Raw genomic sequence first — 25,318 nt, 5'->3', positions numbered from 1 at the left:
GGACCATCACTTCCCACAGTTCAATCCTTGTTCCTCAGGTATTTCCAGGGGTGTTGTGGTAGGGAGAATGAGGAACCCTCATGACGTCATTTCCCCCTTTTTATATCTTCTTCCCAATTGCTGGAAGGTTCTTGGCTGTGACCTGGGTCAAACAGTTCCCATCGTGTAGTGCTATCTCTAAGAGGTTTCTATTGTACACAGTTCCTGGGGTAATCCGTGTGCTTGTGTGCATTTCCTCAATAAGCCATTAACCTTGTTTGGCCTTTTTGTTGTTATAAGGTTGCTTGTGGGTGTTTTCAATCTCCTAACATGTTTTAGTAACATATACATAGCTAAACTTCATAACTTCACATATGACGATAGCACATACAATTCAACAAGATATTACTGACTAGCAGATCAAGACTTTTAGAATGATACCTCACAAGGCATACTTTGTACAAAATATATCCTAATTACATGACAGTGGTGAATATTGGAGTGCCAGGGTGTCACCGGGGATTTTCTTTTACTGATCTAGGCTATGTCTGTGCTGAACAGCACTGATGGCAGCACATAGGGTGTGGATAGTTACACACAGCAGTGAAAGACTCCAGTCAGTGGGGAAAGGCTCCAGCAATGTGGAGCTGCCAGAGACTTTCCCTATTGCCTTTCCTTGATGGAGCATATACCTGCTGCTGGGGTCTTGCTTTCCGGTGGGGATAAGCTCTGCGGCAGGTAGGCAGCAGGACACTACACTGCTACAAATAACAGTGTGTAGATGGGAGAGGCATTGCTTGGGCATGTAGAGAGCTGTGTATGGTGCATACTCCAAGGTTCTGGCATGTCTTTACTTATCTAAGCAGAGCCTTATTGTATACACTGCTATTTATATCCATGCTAGGCAGGACCGGTGCTAGGGGTTTGAGCGCCCTAGGTGGACGGCAATTTCGCTGCCCTGTGTGCTGGTCCCGCGGCTCCGGTGGAGCTGCCGCAGTGGCTGGGAGGGTCCGACGCTCCGCGGCTCCGGTGGAGCTGCCGCAGTGGTGCCTGCGGCAGCTCCATTGGAACTGCGCGAGCAGCCGACCGTCCGCAGGCACGACTGCGGCAGCTCCATCAGAGCCGCGGGACCAGCAGACCCTCCACAGGCACCACTGCTGCAGCTCCACCAGAGCCGCCTGCTGCCCCCTCCGGCAAAACGGTGCCCACCAATTATTCTGGCGCCCTAGGTGATTGCCTAGGCTGCCTAAATGGTAGTGCTGGCCCTGATGCTAGGAGAGTGTGTATTGTGTGTACTTGTCATGCTGCCATAATGGTGTGCACACTGTTGACATGCCTATAGTTGTGTTAGCCTAGTGAGGATGCAATTATACTGAGTGCTTTACACTGATATACCTTGTTCCCCTTCCTTAAGGGGCATCACCTATACTGGTACAAGCATCTTTCTCTCAGTGTAACTGTGCCCACGTTAAGGGATTGTACTGCTTTAACTATACTGGTGTAGTTAAAGCAGTACAACTTTTGTGTTGTCCCATTGACTTTCACTGGGGTTTTTAGAAATGTCACCCTCTAGCCACACAAGCGTGGGAAACTAGGTTTGGAATCTATGTTCTGCTTTAGTCCTTTCACAAAACCAAGCTTCTGATCACAATGCTGACAGATCCCTAGGAGCAGTGCTATCCTAATGAAATTTTCTTTTTAATTATAATTGTTTACATTTTCTTTCTTCAAGTAAAAAGAAGCTTGTCATGCAAGGCACCTATGGACAAGTTTGTTTGTCCTCCAAACAACCCAAGAGCTGAAGGGATAGAGTGTACCAAGACCTGCCAGAACTATGACTTAGAGTGTGCTAGCCATAGCTGCATATCCGGATGCCTCTGTCCCAAAGGAATGGTAAGCAAAATGTGAACTGCTGTGTTTAGTAACTGACACAAATAAAAGTGGATCATCCTGATGTTCTTGCTTTCATTCTTTCCCATCCACAGCTTTCCTGCTGTTCAAAACCATGTGGTTAGTTGTAGTGTATTCTGCAATAGGTAGCATAATAATTGAGTGCTAACAGCCACATTTTGATGCCCTCGAGCAGGTGTATTGGGAAGGGAAAATACACAGAGAACCCCTTCTCCCTACCTAACACCCTTTCATAGAAATCAGCCAGAATGAATATGCATGAAGACAATGACTATGATTAAATCTCATGCTTCAGGGCTTCAGCTGGCTGCCTGCAGGAAGGATTTTTTTCTCTAATGCCCTGGTGACTTCTGCCTTTCTTTGAAGCATCCGAGATTGGCCACAGCTGGAGATGGAACACCAGATAGAGTGGACCAGTGTTCTGAGGCAGCAGAGGTGCCTACTTTCTGAGTTCCCCAGGGGTGCTCAACCCCTGCTCCGCTCCTGGCCCCGCCCCGCCCCACTCCACTCATTTCTCCAAGGCCCCACCCCTGCCCTGCCTCTTCCTGCCCTGTCCCACCTCTTCCTGCCCCATTCTGCCTCCTCCCCCGAGCACACTCCATCTTAGCTCCTTTTCCTTCCCCCAGTGTTTCCTGCACACTGCTGAACAGCTGATCCACTGGAGGCAGGAGACACTGGGGGTGGGTGAGGAGCTGATCAGTAGGGCCCGCTGGTGGGTGCTGAGCACCCATTATTTTTTTTCTGTGGGTGCACCAGCCCTGGAGCACCCATGAAGTCGACAACTATGTGAGGCGGTATAGAAAATCCTCCTTCTTAGGGTACATTTAGACTTGGATCTGGGAGTGTTATTCCCAGCTTGAGGAGACATACCTGAGCTAGCTATCTTTGTGCTAGCATGCTAAAAATAGAATGTAGCCATGGCAACATGAGCAGCACTATGGTCTTGCCATATTAAGTACACACCCATCCAAAACTATAGGCATGTACTCAGGGCGGCTAGCCCAGCCCACAGCTCATGCTGCCGTGGCTACATTCTATTTTTAGCACTCTAGGACAATGAGAGCTATGATGAATATGTCTACCTGAGCTGGGATTCACACCCCCAGCTCCAAGTGGAGACGTAACTTTTGATTCCTGGCTAGAGTGCATTGCTTATTGTGCTCAAGGTCAAACTTAGCTCCAGTTTTGGGGTCAGGATGGAATTTCCCCCTGGGTCAGATTGGTAGGGATTTAGGGCTTTTGCCTTTCTATTCAACGTGGGCGATGGATCATTTGCTAACATCATCTAGGTGTATCTCACTAATCAAATCCCTGGCATTGCAGGGGCCTCAGGTGTTGGTGGCACCTTGGTCTCTTCTGCTCTCTGCCTGTGTGGCTCTCCTACTACACAACAGTTTAGTCCCGAGGACTGATATGCTTTAGTCTAATTTACATCAGCGGACTCAATATAGGAGTATCTGGGTGAGATTTATTAACCTGTGATATACAGGAGGCCAGACTAGATGATCTAATGGTCCCTTCAGGCCTTAATCCCTATGGAATCCAAGAGAATGCTGCAGCCATCATTCTCAGAGCATGGGGTAGGGATGCTTCACAACCTACTGGGGCTTGTCTAGCCAGGTAAGGAGGTGTGGTTAAGGTCTCACTCACCCAAACAGCTGCTAGTGCCCAGATGCCAATGTGGGTGGGTTACAGTTGGAACTCAGTGTAGCTTTCATAAAGCTGCTCTAGGCGGTGCTTCTGTGCCCGCTCCCCCTAGTAGAACTGATCGGAGAATGAAAACATTTATCTGTGAATAATTTATATGACATATGATGGAAAAAAAATGTTGAACAAATTCTTTTAGGGAAAACTAGGGGTTTTGTTGTGTCTTGATTTAACTTCCCTTAAAACTCACAGAGACTCTGGTTGGAACAGTATTTACGGTAGTCCAAGGCCTGTTAATACTGTCTTCTAAACTAGAACCTTTATGTGCCTGTCTACAAACCTAGCATAAACCAAAGGGAAAGGTTGTTTTGTTAATTATGGAGCTGCAAGTGCTAATTTTTGTTTACAGCTATTTAAAGTTTGAGCTCAAAGTAATGCAGATTTCCTTGTGTGGAGATTTGCTTTTAGTTAATAAAGAAAAGCATGTGCACTACTAGAAGTTAAGGTCAAGGTTTTATAAAACAAGTGATTATATTTAGCCTCCTAAATTAGTATGTAGGCACCCAAATAAATGCTAGGATAAGTATCCAGTAGTTCCCAGTTATTTCAATAGGAGTTGCTGGGTGCTGAGCACTTTGGAAAAATGAGGCCAATGATGTAAGTTCCTAAATATGAGTGTAGAAGGCCAACTTTAGGCACCCTTTTTTTAAAATTTTGGTCACTATTTCCACCATCTTTACTAATGCTAACTTGCATCACTAGAAATTCTGTCACCCACCCAACGTTAGTAAATACATATATAAAAAGACACTCTCGCTCTGGACCCCCAGGGCTTCTCCTTTGTTGAGGTCTCACTGCTTGTAAGCTGCTCCAAGCACAGACAGTCTTTTCTTTGACATTCTAAAGCATGTGGTGCAGAGTATCAGATTTTAACCAATAATAAGAAATTGGTTTCCTCCTTCGCCCCTGTACCCCAGAAAATTCTGAGTTTTTGGAGAAAAGTTAAAGCCCAACATATTTTGGCCACAATCCAATATATTTTGATTCTGAAATGGTGCCTTCTGGGAGTTATAATTCAGTTACCTCATGTTCCCATTCTCCTCTTTAGGCTGGGCTCCTTGGTCAATACATCTTCCACGACGCATCAAGACCTCCCTTCTTGGTTAGGGGAGGTGGCACTCCCGGTATTTCAGTTTGCGGTCAAAATGTTTTGGTTTTTGCTTGAAAACAGAAAATGTTTCCATTTGGTGCATTTGAATTTTCAATGAAAAATTGTAATTTTCCTCAGGAAGAGACTTTTGACAAAAAAAGTTCATTTTGACAAAAAACCAATTTTCCCTTTAAAAACCTTTGCCGTGGAAATTCTTTAAACAGCCCTCGAGAATTCACTTTGTTCACTAGTTTTGAATTCTATCTAAAACAATGGTTGACTTCATTTGTAGCAACTATGTAGATTTATAGACCTGTGGTGCTTTTTCTCTTGTATGTGAGTGTAGTTCTTTTCTCTTTCAGTATTTCTTCCAATGTCTTACTAGAAACTAGATTGCTTATTAGACGGTAATTTCCAGGATCTCTTTCATTCTTTCTTTCTTTCTTTCTTTTGGAAGATTGGTACCATATTTGCTGATAATCAGACATTTGTAGGGGAAGATTTTGCTCCAAAATAGCAATGTTTTCTGATGACAGCGGCTGAGATTGTGAGTTGCAGCTAGGATGAGGAAAGCTCCTTGTACTTCCAGCTGCAGTCTTTTGTGTCAGCAGTGAGCAATGCTAGCAATCAGGGCCATCCTTAGGCATAGGCAGAATAGGCAGCGGCGTAGGGCCTCATTCTCCCTGGGGGCACCACGTTGCAGGCAGCCCAGACAGTGTAGAAGTAGGGCTGCTGGGTCCTAGAGAGAGCCGAATGCAGCACAGTCTGAGGAATGGGATTGGCTGCTGGGGTCTCTGGGGAGGGGGTAGGGATTGGGAAAGGAGCTCACCTCCCCTCCGCCCCACGGAGCACCCCCTCCTTTCTCCCTCCTCCCCAGGAGCACCCCTCTCTCTCTCCTCCCTCCCCTCCATCAGAGCTGGGTTGGGTGAGGTGCTGGAGGTAGGTGGGGGGAGGGGAGGCTGCCTGCCTGCTGAGGAATGAAGGTGAAAGTAACTCACTTCCTCGGCAGGCAACCAGAATTGGAATGTCACACAGGGCTTGGCTGGGGTTAGCCAGATGTGTGAAAAATCAGGATAGGGGATTGGGGTAGGGTGAGCAGATATCCCTATTTTATAGGGACGGTCCCAATTTTGGGGTCTTTTTCTTATATAGGCTCCTTTTACACCCCCACCCCCACCCATCCCTGTCCTGATTTTACACACTTTCTGTCTGGTCACTCTAGGTGGGGTAATTGGTGCCTATATAAGACAAAGCCCCAAATATCAGGGCTGGCCCTATAAAATCAGGACATCTGGATCTGGCCACCCTAGCTGGGGAGCGCCTCTCCCCTGGGCTGGCAGCTGCCAGCGATCCATCTCATCCGGGGGGAGCTGCACATGGCAGGATGAGCTGCTGTGGCTCCATGGGTGCCCCATCCCTGAGATCAGATGCTGTGCTAACTTCACCATGGTCTGTTGGGCTGGCGGCGGTGCCCATTGGCGTGTGATTGGACCTGAGGGTTTGCTGCTGCTGTTGCCACTCTGCACCCCAAGAGGTGGATTTTGGGGTCCTGCAGTTTTCCACCTATCTCCTCTACTGCAGCTGTTGGCCCAGCAGGCTGGAGGGTGAGCCAAGCATGAAAGCAGTACTGTGTTGCCATTTAGATTGTCATTTAACAACTTTGTTTGCCAAAAATTCTTGCTAACAATCCTGAATCCAATTTCAATATTTTTTTTTAAAAATCAATATCTTAGCCAAAAACAGAAAATTAAGTTGTTGACAATTATTAGTGACAGGTTTGGTTTGAGGCAGGGAGTGGGTCAGTTTTCATCAGAGAAACAAAAAATGTTGACTGACTTTCCTATAGCCTGTTACTCCTGATAAGAGCCCTCCAACAACTATAATATGTTCATCTCCTTACTAGTGTATAAAGCAGGGGTCAGCAACCTACGGCACGTGTGTCAAAGGTGGCAGGTGAGCTCATTTTTGATGGTATGCAGCAGCAGGCTGAGCGGCTCAGCCCATCACTGCTCTGGGGTTCCGGCTGCTGCCCTATTGCCAGCTGGGATACCAGCCATTGGCCCCACTCAGCACCTACTGCTGGCTTGGAACCCCAGGCTGGCAGTGGGCTGAGCAGGCCAGTTGAACCACTCAACCTGCTGTCAGCCTGGGGTTCCATTCACTCAGCCGGCAGTGGGCTGAGCGGGCTGGTGGCGGGCTGAGCAGGGCCGGTGAGAGGTTGAGTGGCTCAGTCTGCTGCCAGTCTGGGGTGCCAGCAGCACTCAGTCTACTGCTACTCCGGGGTTCCGGCTGCCTGCCCCTTGCCAGTCAGGAGCTCAGCCGCCAGACCCACTCTTCCTCCTGCCAGCCTGGGTGAGCAGAATCCCAAGCTGGTAGCGGGCTGAGGGGGGGTTGGCGGCCGGGATCCTGGCTGGCAGGAGATGGTGGTCAGAACCCCAGACCAGCAGCGGGCTGAGCAGGGCCTGGGATCCTTGTCTAGGGTTCCAGCCACCAGCTCGCTGCCGGTTTGGGGTTTCATTTACTCAGCTGGCAGTGGCCTGAGCAGGACTGGTGGCCAAGACCTCAGATAATAACAATAGTTTATTTATATAATATAGACATAGAGAGAAACCTTCTACAAACATTAAAATGTATTACTGGCACGAGAAACCTTAAATTACAGTGAACTTGGCACACCACTTCTGAAAGGTTGCCGACCCCTGGTATAGAGTGACCATATGTTGTACTAAGATTCTCCTGCTTTTTTTTCCCCTATGAGTCAGTATAACTTTTGCCAGCCCAGAAGTTGGGTAGCCAATGTTTTACGTTTTCACAATGTTTTCTCCAACTTTCATAAAGTAAATACATAGTTAATATGAGTTTAAAAGGCCAGGAACACTTCTTTATGAAGAATCTGTACAGCAGATCATGCCCATAGACGATCCAGAAAAGAAATTTGAGGTTGAATTTTTTAATGTTGTGATGGATAAATCAGTATCTGCTGTTGATGAAAGGTTTAATACCTTGCAAGTACACCATGAACAGTTTGGATTTTTGTATGACATAACTAAATTCAACGAAATAGGAAAACAAGAGCAACTAATGACAAAATGCAAGAATCTAGAGAGCCTCCTGAAGCACGGTGATAGTTTTGATTTAAATGGACTTGAACTGTATGAAGAATTGAGTACACTATCATCAATGTTGCCACATGCAAAATCGGTGATGGACATTGTACAGTTTATTCATACCCGCAAACTTGTTGACATATATCCTAATGTGTACGTTGCCACTCGTATTCTACTGACAATTCCTGTAACAGTAGCATCAGGAGAACGGAGTTTCTCAAAACTAAAGCTCATTAAAAACTATCTCCGCTCTACAATGAGTCAGGAACGCTTGACTGGTCTTGCTATTCTTGCGATCGAACAAGACACGACTTTGTCTTTGTCATACGATGACATTATTACTGATTTTGCAGCCAAAAAAGCCAGAAAGATTGCTTTTAATTAAAAACAAATCTTTGTTTCAATACCTCTTCATATAAATTTCCAATAAAATTTTGATAAATTAAAAAAAATATTATTTGCATCATTCTGTCATATCAGAATTTTTTCTATAGTGCTGCTTCTTTAGTGCTAGTCCATCAACATTACAGTGTGCTTAATTAAGTTAAACTGGTTTTAATAATGTGAATGTGGCAAGTTTTCCAATACTATAAGGTTATGTTTGTGTTGCTAAGAGCAGATCAGGCACAGGGGCACCAGTTTAATAATCTTGCCTAGGGCACCATAAATCCTAAGGCTGGCCCTGCTAGCAATGGGCTAGTTCCAACAGCACTCTTTTGTGGCAGATACAAAACTGTGATTGAGAGAGATTACACATCAGTACTTTCAAGAACAAATTATTCAACTACAAGAATAATTCATTTTCCTCTTTATTAAAACTGTGTTCCTACTTTTCAGATTTCAAATACTGAAAATATTCCACTCATTTTCCTTGCTTGGAAGGGAGCAGGGGAAATCTTCTAGCATAGTATATAGTAATGTTAGTAAGTGAGCCTCCCAAAGATTTTCAGTTTGTTTGGGTCCATGCCAAAGTCTATCAGAATTATCTTGATCTGCTCAATCTGCGCAATGGATGTGAGATTTGGGTTTGCTTCCAGGAGCTGGTGAAGGTCCAGGGTAGAGCTATTCATATAATGAAAAAAGTAGTCATAATTATTCAGTGGGGGAAAATGCCAATGTTTGTGACTGAGGTCTTGTCTACACTTGAAATGTGTACACTTCAGTGTAGGCACCATCTACGCCAACAGGAGGGGTTTCCCCCATAGGTGCTGACTCCGTGGGTGCTCCAGTCCTGGAGCACTCACAAAAAAAACTTAGCAGATGCTTAGCACCCACTGGCTGCCAGCTTTCCCCATCAGCCCCCCAGCGCCTCCTACCTGCTGGAAGCCCCACTACTTAACTTCTTCTCCCTCCCAGCACCTTCTGTCTGCCACAATCAGCTGTTTTGTGGCATACAGGAGGCTCTGGAAGGAAGGGGGAGGAGTGAGGACAGGGCATGCTCAGGGAAGGGTGGAACTGGGCTGGAAGAGGTGGGGAAGAGATAGGGTGGGGGTGAGAAGAGGTAAGTGGGGCTGGGGACTTGGGAGAAGGGGTGCAGTGGGGTTGGTGCCTTAGGCAGAGCAGGGATAGAAAGAGGCAGGATGAGGTGGAGGCTTGGGGAAAGGGGACGGATGGGTGGCGAGAGCTGAGGCGGAAAGAGGGGTTGAGCAACTCCTGGGCCTGGAGGAAGCCAGCACCTATGGTTTCCCCATTGGCATAGGTAATACATCTTCCCAAGAGCCAGTAGCTAGGTTGATGGAAGAATTCTTTCATCAGCCTAGCACTGTCTATACTGGCTTCAATACGCCACGTGGATGTGGATTTTTCATACCATGCCCAGCATAGTTTAGCCAACCTAATTTTCTAGTGTAGACTAGGCCTAATATCATTCACAGTGGCTTTATTTAACCAGTGCTACTACACAGGTTCTTATTTTTTTCTGAGCTGGTTTGATCCATCATTCAGACTTGGTCTATACTTGAAAGTTATATTGGAACAGCTGTGTTGATTCGGGGTGTGAAAAAAACCCACATCCCTGAAAGATGTAGCTATGCTGACCTAAATCCCAGCATAGACACAGCTATATCAATGGAAAAGTGCTTCTGTTGATGTAGCTTCTGTTGATGGAGCAGGGGGTGTTGCTGCACCAATGGAAAAATCTCCTTTGCTATGGGACTATGCCAACATAGCTATGCTGGTCTAGTCTCCATAGTGCGGAAATACCCTAAGGCTCTTATCAAAAGAGGCAGCTTTTGGAATTTGATGCAAACTGCCCCATTGAAGTCGGTTGGATGACTCGCCTGAGTTCCGGCTTTGTAGGATTAGGAACATCCCTTGAAACCTGGTACAATAGCCCCTTTTATCCACTAGATGGCAGTATAGTTCAAGCTACTGGTAGAACTCAGTCTCAGAGCAGTTGCTTGCTATCTTGCTCACTTCCATTCTGGCAGGTGAGAAAACTCACAAGACCCTCCATTCTGGAAACTTATCTTCAGACTAAGTTAATATCTGAAGGAATACTTATTTCATTGTAGCCTGTGCCATAAAAAGAGAGTATTAGGGCTCAGGTTGTTTTTTTTTCTCTTGCTGGGAACCTGGGTATAGAAAATGGAAAGGTCTGAGATTCACTGGCACTGGGGAACACCTGAAATGGATTGGGTTGGATATGCTCACTTGATGCTAATGAACAGTCTCCAGAGCAAGACAAAATATGCCGCCAAAGATTCAATCAAACGAGCCTTGGGGAAGATTCATTCCTGATTCTGCATTTGGCAACCTGATAAACCTGCTGCTCACAGCAGCCTTCACCACAGGCGACAAGATTTTAATATCAATCAGGTGTGAAATGCTCCTTTTTAGCCATGTAATTTTATCGGATGCCAGTTTCTCCTCCCCAGAGTGTTCCTAAAGATACAGAGATAGGGATGGAAATTAAATAATGTAATGATCTTGTTTTTTTCCAGATTAGCGATGAGTAGAGCTGAGCAAATGCAACAAAAAAAGTAGTTGTGAATATTTTTCGCAAATGAGACTTGCCAATTCACCTTGCTGGTCTCCACGACCCTTTCAATTCTTAGACCTTCAGGGGAAGAATTGTTGTTTGCAGGAATGTCTGTGGGAAGCAAAAGTATCTTGAATACTAATGTAAATAAATATTTGTACAAATATTACCATCCGAAGTGCATTTGTGGACATTTTGAAAAGGTCGTTTTATTATTTGCACAATAGATTAATCAGACAATCAGAATTTTATAAATAATTCATGAACGGAACTGCAAATCCATTTGCTTTTAAAGCCTAAAGCACCCAGTCAAGAAACACAATGCCATATGGTTTATGTGACCGATGATCCAGCACAAGAACAAATGCTTACTGCAACAGGTGATGATAAACACAATGTTGCCCTTAGCATAGACAAAGACACATTTAAAAACATGTTAACTGGATTAACCACAATCCATAGAGAAATCCATAGATTCTAATGTGTTAACGCAAATTGCTTGTTGAAAGTTGTGAATAACACATTTGAATAATAAAAAAAGGCGGTATGAACAAGGGTTCATCATATAAATTGGAATTATTTGAAATTTTTTGGTGGAAAGTGTCCCATCAGAAAATGTGGTTTCATTTAAGTTGAAATTTTCCAGGTGAAAATGACACTTTAAATAATTTTTAATTTTTTTCCAATTGGAAAATTCAAAACAAACAAAAAATAATTTTCAGCTGACAGTAAAAAAAAACCCTCAATTTTTTTTTGTTACTTAAAATGTTTTGGTTTTAGGGAACAAGAATTTCAGATCTATTTATGCTTTCCTCCCACCCCCCATCATTTCATTTTCTATTTTGGGTTTCTGGATTTTTTGTTTCCCCCTTCCCTATCTCTCCTTTTTTATGTTCCCCCTTTTTCCCCATTGGAATGGGGAAAACCCCACTTTTCTCATAATTTTATATTTTTCTACCTAACATTGGAAATCAGTAAGTACGTATGCAAAATTGTGGAAAAAAAACACAAAATTTCATTTTGTTTCATCATATGTTCATTTCAAAATGCACTTTCCCAGTGTAAACAAGGCCTCTGAAGGCATTTTTCTCCCTTTCCACTGCAGCACAAGGGCTTGTGGAGAGGTAGAGAGAGAGAATCTGCGGTTCCATGGGCAGGGGGAAAGTGCAGGACAGAGGAGATCACAGTTAAATACAAATAAAGTGGCTGATAGGACTGAGGAACCTTAACATTTTGAAGACTAAAATGTTCTTTTTAATTTTTAAAAATGCCTTGAGAAATCTTCTACTGAGAACAGGACATGTAAACAATTACAAGACCAAACGGTGGGTGTTTCTCTCACATCTCCAAACAGCTGGAACCTTCATCAACTAGTCAGCCACATAAATCCTATGCATGCTCTCCCTGAGCACTGCTAATGAGGATGTGAGAGGTTGTGAACAGCAGCTATTCTCGTTACAGTCCTGTTACAGTCCTCTGACCTTTCTTGAGGTTACCTCCCCACTCAGCCATGCCCACGCTATCTTAAGCTGAGAGATCTTCTGTGCTAAACAATAGAAGCAACTATTGGATGCAAGACTTCCATGGGAAATTCAACTATTTACAGACAGATGTGGTGACAAGGCAGCATGTGGCATTTTTCTTTGTCATTACAGACCTGTGACCCAGCATGATGTTGGGGCACTCAGCTGCCAGCTCCAGGATGGGACATAAAAACTGAGCTTCTGATCATGTGGTTTGGGAGCCAGAATTATTAATATTCCTGAATCCCTAATTCTCTTCCTATGGTTTCAAATGGATAAGAAATTTGTCACTTCTTGACTTTAACAGCCTACACAATTATTTCATAGCTGCTGCTTTTCTCCCCAGCGATGGCTGCATGTTAGTGCTGGGCAAAATGAGACTTATCTATGTAGTCAGTGCTGTCAGAGGTAGATTGTGACTAGCTCTGTATGAGTGTGTGAAGGGCTGAGGGGCCAAGGAGAAGATGCACCAATCTTCCCTTCATTAACCTCTTCACCATTGACAAACCAGTTTTTGTGCCCAAGGAGGTTACCTTGGTCCTACTCAAGCCTAGTGCTGACAGTGGTGCTAAGTTTCACAGAAGAGCTGGGAAGTGGAGGGGTAAGAGTGGGGCCACAAACACAGTCCTCGTATGCACCACCAGGAGCTCACTTTGAGATGAGGGAAGGAGACCAAATGCTGCACCTTTTCAAAGAGTATAACTGGGATCTCTTCTGGCCTATTCTCCCTCTGTGCCACTGGAGGTATGGAGATTGAGTCTGAAGCAATGCCTCTAGGACGTCACACTGGGGAAGTGCACCTCTGCCCCCACCTGACCTCTATGGCTTTGAATTACATAGCATAATAGTGACCTTGAAAGGCCATAGAGCAGTTTGGGCTGTGTGTGGATAAAAGGCTCTCTGTAATGTAAAATGCTTTGCATTAATATTCCTGGTTAGTTGTTGTACAAAATGTAAGCGCCAAGAAGTGTGTCAGATTCAAGCTATATAAAACCTTGCGTATGAGCTACGTGCACTACTGAGTGAGTAACTGTCTCCGGAACTGCCAGGTATTGTCTATTTAAAAGAATAAAACAAAACTGAAAAATCCTTATTCTGGGCCAACCTACACTACAAAACTAACGTGATTTTGAAAACTGTTTGAGAGTAGGTCACTACCGAGTCTTGAGAACAGCTTTCAGAAAGTGTTTCAACCATATTTGGGGAAAATTGTAGGGAGGATAAACTGAACTGTACCACTTGAAGCCGCTGTTTTAAAAACCATGCTATTTTTTATTGTTAGGATTCTCAAACTTTTTCATACCCTTAGCCATATTATGTGTGATATGTTCCTCCCTATTGCCCACATCTCAGCTTCTTTTTCCCTCTGCTGCACTGACTTTATTACAGGACTCTCAAGTATATTATTGATCATTTCTGTTCCACTGGTGTGGATGATACTATATTAAGTGTATTACTAATGTGGCCATTCCCATCCATTGCAAACTGAAAGAGAAAATTTGGCTTATTTAGCCTTCCTTATATTCAGGAAAATTTTCTGTCTTCCAGTCATTTTTCTCAGGTACATACTCAGGTGACTAACCTGAGTAGTCACCAGTGTTGCCCCAGCCATACCGCTAGTGCATGTCTGTCTACCGATGCTGGGGAGCGTCTTCTCAACTGTTATGTAGACAAACCCCATGTGATCAGCCAGCTCTCTGTGGACTTCTAATGGTCCATGGACCACAGTTTCAGAACCTGTGTTTAGTATTGAATAGATGGAGCCAGTACCGACCCTTTGAACAGATACCAAATTCTAGGACCTTTTGTATGGACGTGCAGAGATAGTCTGCTGACTCATCCTGGCAGTCAGACTAGGTGGGTCTCACTTCCAATTCAGACATACGAAGGGCGCAAAAGTGATTATTTCACTTTGACAGTTAAAAGTGAGCAGGTGAGAGAAAAATAACAGAAATAGCTGAAGGGTCTGGAAGGACTGATTTCTCAAGAAAGAGATTAAAAGTTTGGCCAAATGTATGTGTATTTGAAGAGGAAGAAACTTAGTATTGTATAAAAGTGGAGGGGCTATAAATACAAATAATGGGATGACTTAAAGACAGGAAAAAATTAGGCTGAATATAATGACACATTTCCCAATCATAAAATCTATTGGTCTGTGGAATACCCTCTCAAGGGAACTGTTCCTTGGGTTATTAATCTGCAGTTGGCAGAGCACTGGCAAATACTCCCAGCATCTGCAAGGCACCATCCTAATCAGTTGGCTTTATCAGAGCTACAAATGGCCTGAGCCATGTTCTTTGCTTGTAGTCACAGTCGGTTTCACCTTATACTGTTTCTTCTGTGGGTTTCTTTTCAATGTTTGTCCTTTGACTGCTAATCAGCCTTAACTCTACTTCTGACTTCTTCCTGGTGCAATTACCTTCTAGCTTGTCATGTTTGGGATACCTAGTGCTTGTCAATAGGTCACTGAATGCTTCTTCTCTGCTTGTCATGGTAGCCACATTCTTTTTTTTCTTTATCCTCCTTCACCCCATCCCTTGTTTAGTCTTTCTCATCAGTAAGTTCTCTTGTGGTCTATTTGATTTTATTGCCCTGGTTTCTCTCAGCAACTTCAGCCAATGTCCTGTCCTTTCCACCTTTTCCTCCAGAGTGGAGATGAGGTTGCATTTCATGCATCTCTGGCTTTGTTCAGGATAGTCTTGACTCCTTTGCTATTGTATTTGCATTTTCTCATGTTTGTTTTCCTTTAGTATGCTGGTAATTTATACTAGCAGATACTAAGGGGCCAAACTGCTGATAAAATGTGTATGTGGCTTTTATTTTTAGGTACGACATGAAAACAAATGTCTTGTTCCTGAGAGGTGCCCATGTTTCCACAATGGAAGAGAGTATGCTAAAGGAGAGACAGTGAACAAAGACTGTAACACTTGGTGAGCCATTTGCATTGTATTTCAAGTCTGCAATAATGATTGACGATTTTTAAAATGTTTTATTCTCCCTCACACACCCCCTTACTGAGGGAAGTGGGGATAGGAAAGAGGATGCATTAAAATGTTGGACTAATAGCAGCAAAAAGTGCTAAGTGTACTCTTGACCAGCACTGCATGATCATATCTGGTTAGGTCCAGAGTATGATTATTCATAGATTCATGGCTAAGGGAGGCAGTATGACCTAAAGGATAGAACTCTGGACTGGGAGTCAGGAGAACTAGGTTGCATATGAACAAAGGAAGATAAGAAAGGCCGTACTGGGTCAGACCAAAGGTTCATCTAGCCTAGTATCCTGTCTACCGACAGTGGACAATGCCAGGTGCCCCAGAGGGAATGAACAGAACAGGTAATCACCAAGTGATCCATCGCCTGTCGCCCATTCCCAGCTTCTGGCAAACAGACACTAGGGACATCATCCCTGCCATCCTGTCTAATAGCCATTGATGGACCTATCCTCCATGAATTTATCTAGTTCTCTTTTGAACCCTGTTATAGTCTTGGAATGTCCTTTCTTTTGGATTGTTGTTCCTGTCTGCACCAGCTAATGGACAGATGTACAATAAGTTAAAGACAGGCCTTATGTACATAAGAACATGAGGTTCTATTCTTTGCTCTGCCACTGGCCAGCTGGGTGACCCTGGACAAGTCACATCACCTCTCTGTTCCTCAGTTTCCCCATATGTAAAATGGGAATAATGATACTTAACCATCATTTGTAAAACACTGTGAGACCTACTGGTGAAAAGTGCTGTATAAGAGATAGGTGTTATTGTTTATTATTATTACAGATTCATAGATTTTAAGACTGAAAGGGACCATTATGATCATCTAATCTGACCTCATGAATAATACAGACCATAGATCCTCAACCATTATTGCAATACTCTGGGGACTTGTAGTGGGTCTCCTCAAGGTTCCTCTGTAAGAAGTATTATACATCTATATAATAACTGTTCATGTCATATACATAAAATGTATTTTATGTCCTATACAACTATTGTAGACAGATAACATGCAATTTTGTACACTAGACCACTAGCACGAAGGAGGTCAGTATCATTATTTCCTGGATTACATGTGTCATGTTCCTCTCAAATGGGTAGTCAACATAGGATTAGGTTCTACTGCTGCCATAAGCTAATCATGTTGCTCTATTAGCTCGTGGCAGAAGTCTGCGCTCTGGTGTAAGAGATTCTAAGGGTATGTCTACACTACCCACCAGATCGATGGGCAGCAATTGATCCAGTAGGGGTCGATTTATCCCTGCTAGTCTAGACATGATAAATCGATCGCCGAGCGCTCTTCCATCGACTCCGGTACTCCAGCGCTGCGAGAGGCGCAGGCAGAGTCGATGGGGGAGCAGCAGCAGTTGACTCACCACAATGAAGACACCGTGGCGAGTAGGTCTAAGTACATCGACTTCAGCTATATTATTCACATAGCTGAAGTTGTGTAACTTAGATTGACACCCTGCCCCCAGTTTAGCCCAGGGTGAAGTTCAATTCCTGTGGCTCGTTTGTGGCGGGGAGAGTTACAGCTGCAGCACCAGAAGTGCTGTGTTTGCCACAGGCACAGTAACTTGCTTCTCCCCTTATCCCAAGCAGTGTTACCCACTCTGCTTCTCCTCACCATAAGAGGCTTGATTTTCAAAAGTGGTGAGGTCCCAGCTGTTCCTACTGAGGTTAATGGGAGCTTCTGTATGCTTAGCACTTTTGAAAATCAGGCTGCTTACTTAGGTGATTTATTATGGATTTAGGAGCCTCATTTTAGGCTCCTAATGTTAAGAATCCTGGCCCTGAGTGAGCAGTGCACACCTGCTGCTGTAGCAGAAATAGGCTGGGTGCAGTTTGTATCAATGTGCGGCTACTGAGAATCCCTGGCCTGGTGTGCCTTAGCTTTAACTGCACTTTTTGTGGGCCCGGCACCAAACATATTTGTGGGCCCCCATGGGGCAAGGTGCAGGGGGCGGGATGATCAGTCTCCAGAGTGAAGGAGCTCGGGGCAATGAGGCATAGCGTAGCAGAAGCAGCCCCGCTCTGTGCAGCCCAGCAGGAGGGCACTATTTACAAACCTGCAGCTGCCAGACGCACATTGGCCTGCCCAGCCCTGTGCTGCCAGCATATCTCTTCCCCTTGAGGGCAGATCCATACCACACTGTTCCCCTGCCAGTGTTCCACCCTTATGCCCAGCTCCCTCGCACAGACCTCCACCACAGATCTCTATGCCCAGCCCCTACCCCTCCTAGCCTCCCCCGCTGGCCTCCCATCACAACTGCAAAGCATCCTGCACACCACACCGCTCATCCATCAACTCCCACCCCTAGACCTCCCCACTACCCACCACCTTCCTCACAGTCCCCCCATGACAGCTGCGCAAGACCCCATATTCCTGAGGGGATTCTGCACCAAAAAAATTAAAAATTCTGCACACAATATTTTAAAATTCTTCAAATTTTATTTGTCAATAAATAAATGTGGAGGCTCCAACATGGCAGTTGGGAGCACAGGCCACTGGTTGAAGGGAGGTGGGAGAATACTCTGCAGCCTCTCTCCATCTCATCCTGGGACAGGGACTTGGCAGAGAGGCTTCACCTGACCCTGACACAGTGCAAGGGCCAGACCTGCCCCAGAAACACACTGGGGCCCTGCCCCTCTGCGCCAGGTGCACCAGGTGTGGGTGAGCAGGATCAGCCCAGTAGCAGGATCCAAGTGCAGAGGGACTTAGTGTGGGGGGATCCAGGTGGGGGTAAGAGAGTTCTCTGTGGGACAGTCTGGGTGCAGGTGGCTCAGTGAGAGATCTGGATGCACAGAAGCTCATTGGGGGCGGGGGTTCCAGGTGCAGGGGCAATGGGACTCTGCAGGGGATCCAGGTGAAGGTCTTTGGAGTCTAGGTGGAGGGGAGTGAGGTTCATTTTGGGGGGGTCCAGGTGGTTAGAGGAGTGTGTCTGGGGGGGGCTTATTGAGGTGGTACAGATTCAGGGGAGGGGGCTTGTCAGGGTGAGGGTTCGATGGGCCTTCTTAACAGGGGAGCCCCAGCTGCTGCCAAGGGGATGCTACATGCTGGGCTCCAGCTTCCCCCTTGCCCCCACTTTCCTCATTCCATGCCCCTTCCCTACTGCCCCATCTCCTCCCCATCCCACCCTGTTCTTTCCCTCCGCCTCTGCTTCCCCCCCCAACCCCCTTCTCTTCCCCATCCCTTGCCCCTTCCCCAACATTCCATCTCCTCCCCAGGCTTCGGGGGCAGAGAGAAACTGCCCCCCAGCATGAGAGGTGGAGCAGAGTGGGTTGAGGCCAGGTCACTCCACTTTCTGCTGCCGTATGATTGCACGGCGGATCCAACCCTGCACTCATGGGGCAGCAGGAAGTGGAGTGACCTGGTCCCAGCCTGCTCTGCTCTGTTCCTCTGGCTCCCAGCCTTGGGACTTGAGGGGCAGAGGGGAACCGCACCCCAGCACTCACCGGCAGCGCCGCTCGGAGCTGGTGGAGCACAGCAGGCTGGGGCTGGGTTGCTCCACTTCCTGCCGCCCAGTGAGTGCAGGGTGCGCCCGACCCCTGCTGCAGTCCCCTGGGAAGTAACTCAGGGGAAGGGGTGGAGTGGGAACGGGGCTGGGGCGGAGCAGGGGTTGGAAGAGGTGGGGCAAGGATGGAGCAGAAGTGGGGGCAGCTTTCCTAGTCAGCTCAGCCAGCCAGGGGATCCAGTTAGCCGGGGCCCCTTCGGACTCGGCCTCGCACCATGGTAACCCAGTACTGTCTAACAGTACAATGAGAGCTGCAACTACTGCTAGCCTGCTTAGATGGTATCAGTAGCATGATCAGTGGTGTCAAGGCTCTAGTCTTTGCCTGTGGTCTGCCATTTAGGCAAGCTGGATGTAGACTTATACTGGATATGCATGTTCCCTTGCAGCTCTACCAGTGCATTTCACTCCTCACCCAGAGCATTGCTTGTTCCAGCCTTGCTACACCTACACGCAGCCGCCCCCACCAGATCAGCTGACTTGCTTACATTCGGACCTACCGCATCCCCTTGCTATTGCAATCCTGAGGGCTTCCAGATACTGCTATGCCAAGGCAGTAATAATAGCAACATTTCCTAACTCTTATGTAGCACTTTTCATCTGTAGCACTTTTCATTCAGCCCACAGAACCTTGACCTACTGCATCCTCTGCTCTTAGTGGTAGGTCTTGTCTGCACTCAAACGTGCATCAAAAAAACTACATCAGATTTAATTCACACATGCTAATTTTGAAACACAAAGGTATTATTTTAATTTTGAATGGATAAAAGCTGAATTGAAAAAGGACATTTTAATTCCAAAATAATTGTGTTCACATACTGACTCACAACAGAATAACAAACAGTGTGGCTTAAAAGTCAATGTAGTTATTTTGCATCAAACTTATGTGTAGACTTCCAGTAGAATTGTCACCGATCTCTCAGTGCTTTTTAATGCTAACTCACCTACAGTATCATTTCCTTTTCCTGTTCTGGGCCTCTATTTAATAAGTAGCTGCTACTTTATAATAATCAGGGATCCTACTTTTCTGTGATTAAAAAAAATCAACAACAAAATTTTATGATAAAATAACATAAAAATCTGCATTTTTCCATGATTAAAATGAAATGCTGAACTTCAGTTTCCCATGCCACAATATGTATAAGTATCAGTTGAACACAAAGTTTTATTGATATATTTACAATTTTTATGCAAGTTTGAAGCCTAGCAGTGCCATTAATCATTACAATAAAATAAAGTTAATTGAATAATCCAGTCACAGTACATTGTTTCTTTACTCTTTTCGATGGTCCTGCTGTTTTAGCCTTGTTTTCATTTCTTTTCATTCAGTTTATGTTGAGTGCTTTCCATGTGTTCTACAGTTGTCTGCCATCGAACGTAATATAAAGCTTTGCTGCATACAGAATAGCATATTACCATCAACATGAAATTTGTCCTTGCTAAACTCAGTGACATGGTTTTTAGGGGTGATTTTTAAAGTTTTTGGCATGTTTTCATAACTTTAATTACTCGCGGCTGGAGGCTGAAGTAAAATTCAAGATGCATTAAAACACGAACCCCTATATGCTGTTGAGTAACCTCTGTATGCTGGAAGCAGTTTAGTGGAGTATGTTTAGCAATGTAAATTTAAAATGCATTCAAAAATCAACCAGAAGAGGGGGAAGTTGTATGCATTGAATAAGTGACACTGGTACTTTGAGTAAAATTAAGTTAATAGTTAATACATGTTTTTATTTTTTTATAAAATGTAAAAAACTAAAGATTCTCTGTAATAACACAAATTATATGTTTTTCCATGGTGAACAGCTTTCTAGGATAATAAAGCTAAAAAGCTGTGGTTTAGCCTACAGGCCCCTCTACATTGTAATTCCTACAAGGTTGGGGGAGCCAGATGTGGTGTTCTCTGACCCAATTAATAAACAGTTTCATATTACAGTGAAAACAAGACCAAAGAAGACTAAGGTGTTACACTTTCAAAGGCAACTAAGCGACCAAGGAGCCTAAGTGTCCCATTTACTTTCAATGAGACTTGACTTTTAAGTGCCCAAGTCACTTTTCAAAACACGACTTAGGCTCCTAAGTCATATAGTCTCTTTTGTAAATTTTAGCCAAGACCTTTTATGGCCCAATTCTGTAGCAGCTTTCATGGTTCATTCTCAACTACATGAGAGTACATCAGCTCTCCAACAAAGATTTTTCTTGTAGGGGCCCTTAAACAACAGTGATTAAACTCTGTTGTTTCTATAATTGGGACATGGTTTTACATTCGTAACGGATACAAGTTGGATTTGAACCTAGTCTCCAGTAGTCTTTTTTGTGTGTTATTTATATGGAAATACTAACTTTTCCATAGTGATTCCTAGGGAGCTGGTTCCTACACTGTAGATCTGGAATGTTATGCTTGAGAATAGAGGGAAAGAGAAGATTTTGATTTTCTTTAAAGAGTACAACCTGCTTTCATGCTTCTGTTCTTAGTAATATGAGATGATTTAAGAGGTCAGCTACACTGACAACTTTATTGAGGCAATAATATCACTATGCATGAGGACAGTATTGTGCATTTTTTATTCTTTTGAAAATCTATCAGCAAAATTCCCAGTGCATGGTGATTTCCTTAGTCATTTCACTTATTTTCAGTCATTTTTGAATTTTGCAATCATTTTTACAAGATGCCGCATTACTCCATTCTTGCCATTTTTCTTTTTGCTTCTGATGTGGTATTTGCAAAATTGTAGTGATAAAAATGGTCCTCAAATGCACGCCCAAACACACACATGCTTTTCTTCTAAAATGGAGGAAGGTGGGAAATGCATAAAATAGCCAGTTTTCCTACTTTTCATGTTTGCATCTCATTTCAAGAATTATTTTTAAGCTAAAATTGGAAGCAAGGTCCAATTTTATGAAAAGTATAGTTTGAACAATATACTGGGCTTGTAAAGTTGCATGCTAGCTCTCAGCAGACATCAAGCTGAGCATCATTTAGGAATCAATGTGAGAAATTACTGTCACTCTGAGAAAATCCAAGAATAGATAGTCTGCATTTTGGAAGTCAAATCTTCCTCTCTTTTGTTTTCACTTTTTATTCTGCTGTTGGAGGAGTTCTCATTCTCAGTTGTTCTTAGCCAGATGTGGATACCTGCAAACACCATATATGAGTTAGACGTGTCAGGTTTGGCATTTACATTCATCCTGACAAGTGGGAAACCCTAGTTCATGAGCAACAGAATGGCTCTAACCCTAAGCCACTGGCAGACAGTTTGTAATGCTATGTGCTGGGAATTCAGTACTGTGCTTGAGCTTGGTGCAAAATTTGGAGTCGTCTTTATGAAGCATGAGACAGTAGAACCTTGCTTATCTGAGTCTTGCTAAGTCACACACTTCTTAATCTGTACAAAAATTGTTGGTCTTGCTCGACCGCTAACCAAACATTTAATAGCAGATATTCTATTGAGGTTTCATATTACTGAGACTTCATTGTTTTCACCAAATGTACTGTGGAATATTTACTGTACTATGAAGTGTTATTCAAATTAAACGACAAATAGTCTCATGTTAAGGCACTACGCTGGGAAGGGAAGGATCTTGGGTCAGTTCCCAGCTCTGCCACAGATTTACCATATGATCTTGGGCAAATGATTCAATCTCTTTGTGCTTCACTTTTCCCAGCTATAAAGTAGGAATAAAATTCCCTGTACCCTATCTTTATCTGTCATGGCTATGGAGATTCTATGAGGCAGAGAGTGGTTCTTAAAATATGTAGAGTGCTTATCACAATTGGGCCCTAATCTCAAGCAAGGTCTCTAGGCACTGTTCTGACACAAATAAATAATCATAATAATTGATGAAATAAATGAAAAAAGGCTGTGATGCATTATCCTTGCTTTTTCATGTTCTATATTCCCTCTCTTGTTAATTAGCAACATTCAGTAACTCACTGTGGCCCTGATCCACAGTCCTTTGATGACAGTGGAAAGACTCCAAATGACCTCCAGGGACTTTGGATCAGGACCTCTGGGTCTCCTAATTACCAATGTGAATTTGCAATGGCCTGCTGGGTGACCTTGGGCAAGTCACATTCCCAGTCTCTGCTTCAGTTTCCCCACATAAAATGAGGATAACAATACTGATCTCCTTTATAAAGTGTTTTGAGATCTACTGATCAGTGCTATATAAGCACTAAGTATTATTACTGTAGTCAGTACAACAAAAGGGTTTAAGCATTATCTAGAAACCCTTAATAATCTCATAACGATAAACATAACTAGCATGGTGGCATGACTGATTGCTAAAAACATACACACCACCATCCCTCCTCCGCAAATAACCCTACATGTTTTATTCTCCTCTCACATACACAGGTGTAGCTCCACTGAAATCAGTGAAGTTACACCTGTGTAAAACTGGTGAGCTAAGAGAATTAGGTACTTCTGCATTATAGATGCACAGGAGCAGACTCCAGGGCTGTGTACAGCTGGCAATAAGGAGAAAAGATAGAGAAGGAATGAGAAAGAAGGAGAAAAGTAAAAAAAGAATATTTCCTGCCTCCTTTTTTCTAACGTCTGAGTTTTTATATGAGATTAGCAGTGCTGTTCAATTATTACAGTAGCAGTGAGGCATGATAATCCCAAACCACTAACTTGACTAGATTTCTCCTTTTTCTGATCAGCTACTCTCAGTGCACAGTGAAAAGGTGGTTCTGCTCCTACTCTGCGGCATGAAAGAGGTTGGCTGTCCTCTTACTATTGCGGCCTGTGGTAGGCCAGATAGTCTGAAGCCCATCTATCTCCTAGTTTGGTTTGACTGCCTCATTAGAATTGACCAGTGGCTGTCTTGCCAATGGTATCCCTCAGGGTATTGTTCTGCCAGACTATGAGGTAATGTCCCAAATTACTGGGTCAGATAAAATACCATTAAGAATGAAATGCAGTTAAGAACAGGGAGACTTCTTTGGATAGGGATGGTATTATACTTAAGTAATACAATCTGAACAGAAACCGTTGGCAGACTGAATTACAGGCCTGGTTTCTTGGTCCGCAAACTTGGTCACTAGAGTAAACAGAGTAAACACATGTCCTCTGGCATCAGTTGGATATTAAATCTACTACTATTTTGGCTTCCTATGAGGAAAAAGGGACACTATCACAAATGAAAGAAGGGCCAGTCACATTATGCTTCATATTTAACATATAATGGTCTTGGGAGGATAATAAAAGTGTTTTTGTAAAAGGATATGCTGAGCAGAACAGGATATCCACAATCAGACACTAACAGCATTATGAAATATTCCAGCACACTCTGCCCAGCCCTCTTCTTGTAATAAGGAAGTTCAGGAGAGCACATATTTCTACATGCAGTCTGTAACTGAAGGGATAATCTATCCATACTGATGCATTGTTTTAAAGGTAATGAGTGAGATTTTTACTCTCACTCTGGCCTATTTACGACAGGTAAAAGGGCCTGAGTGGTGTAAAGTGGCACTAAAAGTCCCATATCCACCTGCGGGAGGACTCCCCAAGGATGGGTATGGAGGCAGATGGCTACAGGCTGTTCTTCAGAGGATTCACTTGTAAACCACGATATAGGGGCCATGCCTGCAGTAGGGCTGCAGTGATTCCAGGCAGTACTATGGCCTACAGGGCAGCCTTGGGAGGCTGTTGTAACTTAGATAGGTCTCCAGGGGTATCTCAGTTACACTGGGGGCCCTGTCCAGCCCTTGCAAGTTTGGGATTGGAAAGGTGCAAAACATAGGAGGTGCAGCACAGGATTTTTCCCCATATCTATTTATTTTCATAAAGGATCCTGTAGTGGATCCCAAAATTAATTGGTTTATGTACCACCTCCTTAAAAAATTTGTTGTGAAGCGGTCTGATGGATCATCAAGCTCATGTGCCACTGGGGTACACCTACCACAGTTTGGGGAACGCTGCATAGGGGGCACATAGTAATAGACTTTCTATTTGCTCAGTTGCTCTTTCCAGTATGGCATTGTTAGAATTATGCAGTAATTTAATCAGGTTGCACTGTGTCTGGGTCTAAAACAGCCATGCAGGGGAGTAAGACCTACTCTCAACCCCTCGTAGGTTTCCTCTCATTGTGGAGTTCAGACACAATGAGAACAAAGGTCAAACATAGCTCACAGAGAGCTAGATGAGTCAATTGGTAGGCCAGGAGTCTGATCCTGAGTAAATCACATGTAAATTTATGCCTGGAGGAATAACACCACCTTCTTTTCACTTTGCTGGATATCACTAGATTTGGGCAAGTAATCTGCAGCAAATTAATTTACTTGAAACATTCCAATTTGTTTTCTTGCTCTCAGACTGTCCAGGAGCAGATGATAATTTTTGCAAATGTATCTGTTAGAATTTACTAGACAAATGATTTTCCAAAGTGTTTTGTTTTGATTTTTGAACTCTGGATTGATCTCAAACAGGTCAATGAGAATATTCGATATACAGTATTTGAAACCTAAATTGTCGGCTGATTGAGATCAGTCACATAAGTTGAAAGGTATTG

At 44.0% G+C, this 25,318-nt stretch overlaps 1 protein-coding gene across 3 annotated transcripts in view; it reads left to right on the top strand.

The window, feature by feature from the left end:
- The window catches only part of VWF (von Willebrand factor), a 252,449-nt gene that overhangs the window by 82,309 nt on the left and 144,822 nt on the right, over positions 1–25,318 (top strand). For all 3 annotated transcript variants that reach the window (XM_030538805.1, XM_030538814.1, XM_030538797.1), the window contains exons 18-19: positions 1,712–1,872; positions 15,124–15,227. In XM_030538805.1, coding sequence (XP_030394665.1) covers positions 1,712–1,872; positions 15,124–15,227 — 265 coding nt within the window. The remainder of the gene's footprint in view (positions 1–1,711; positions 1,873–15,123; positions 15,228–25,318) is intronic.

The sequence above is a fragment of the Gopherus evgoodei genome, chromosome 1, assembly GCF_007399415.2.
Source record: "Gopherus evgoodei ecotype Sinaloan lineage chromosome 1, rGopEvg1_v1.p, whole genome shotgun sequence".
In the NCBI taxonomy this organism is placed as follows: domain Eukaryota; kingdom Metazoa; phylum Chordata; order Testudines; family Testudinidae; genus Gopherus; species Gopherus evgoodei.
The sequence above is the reverse complement of the archived record's forward strand: the minus strand, read 5'-3'. Positions and strand labels throughout refer to the sequence as shown.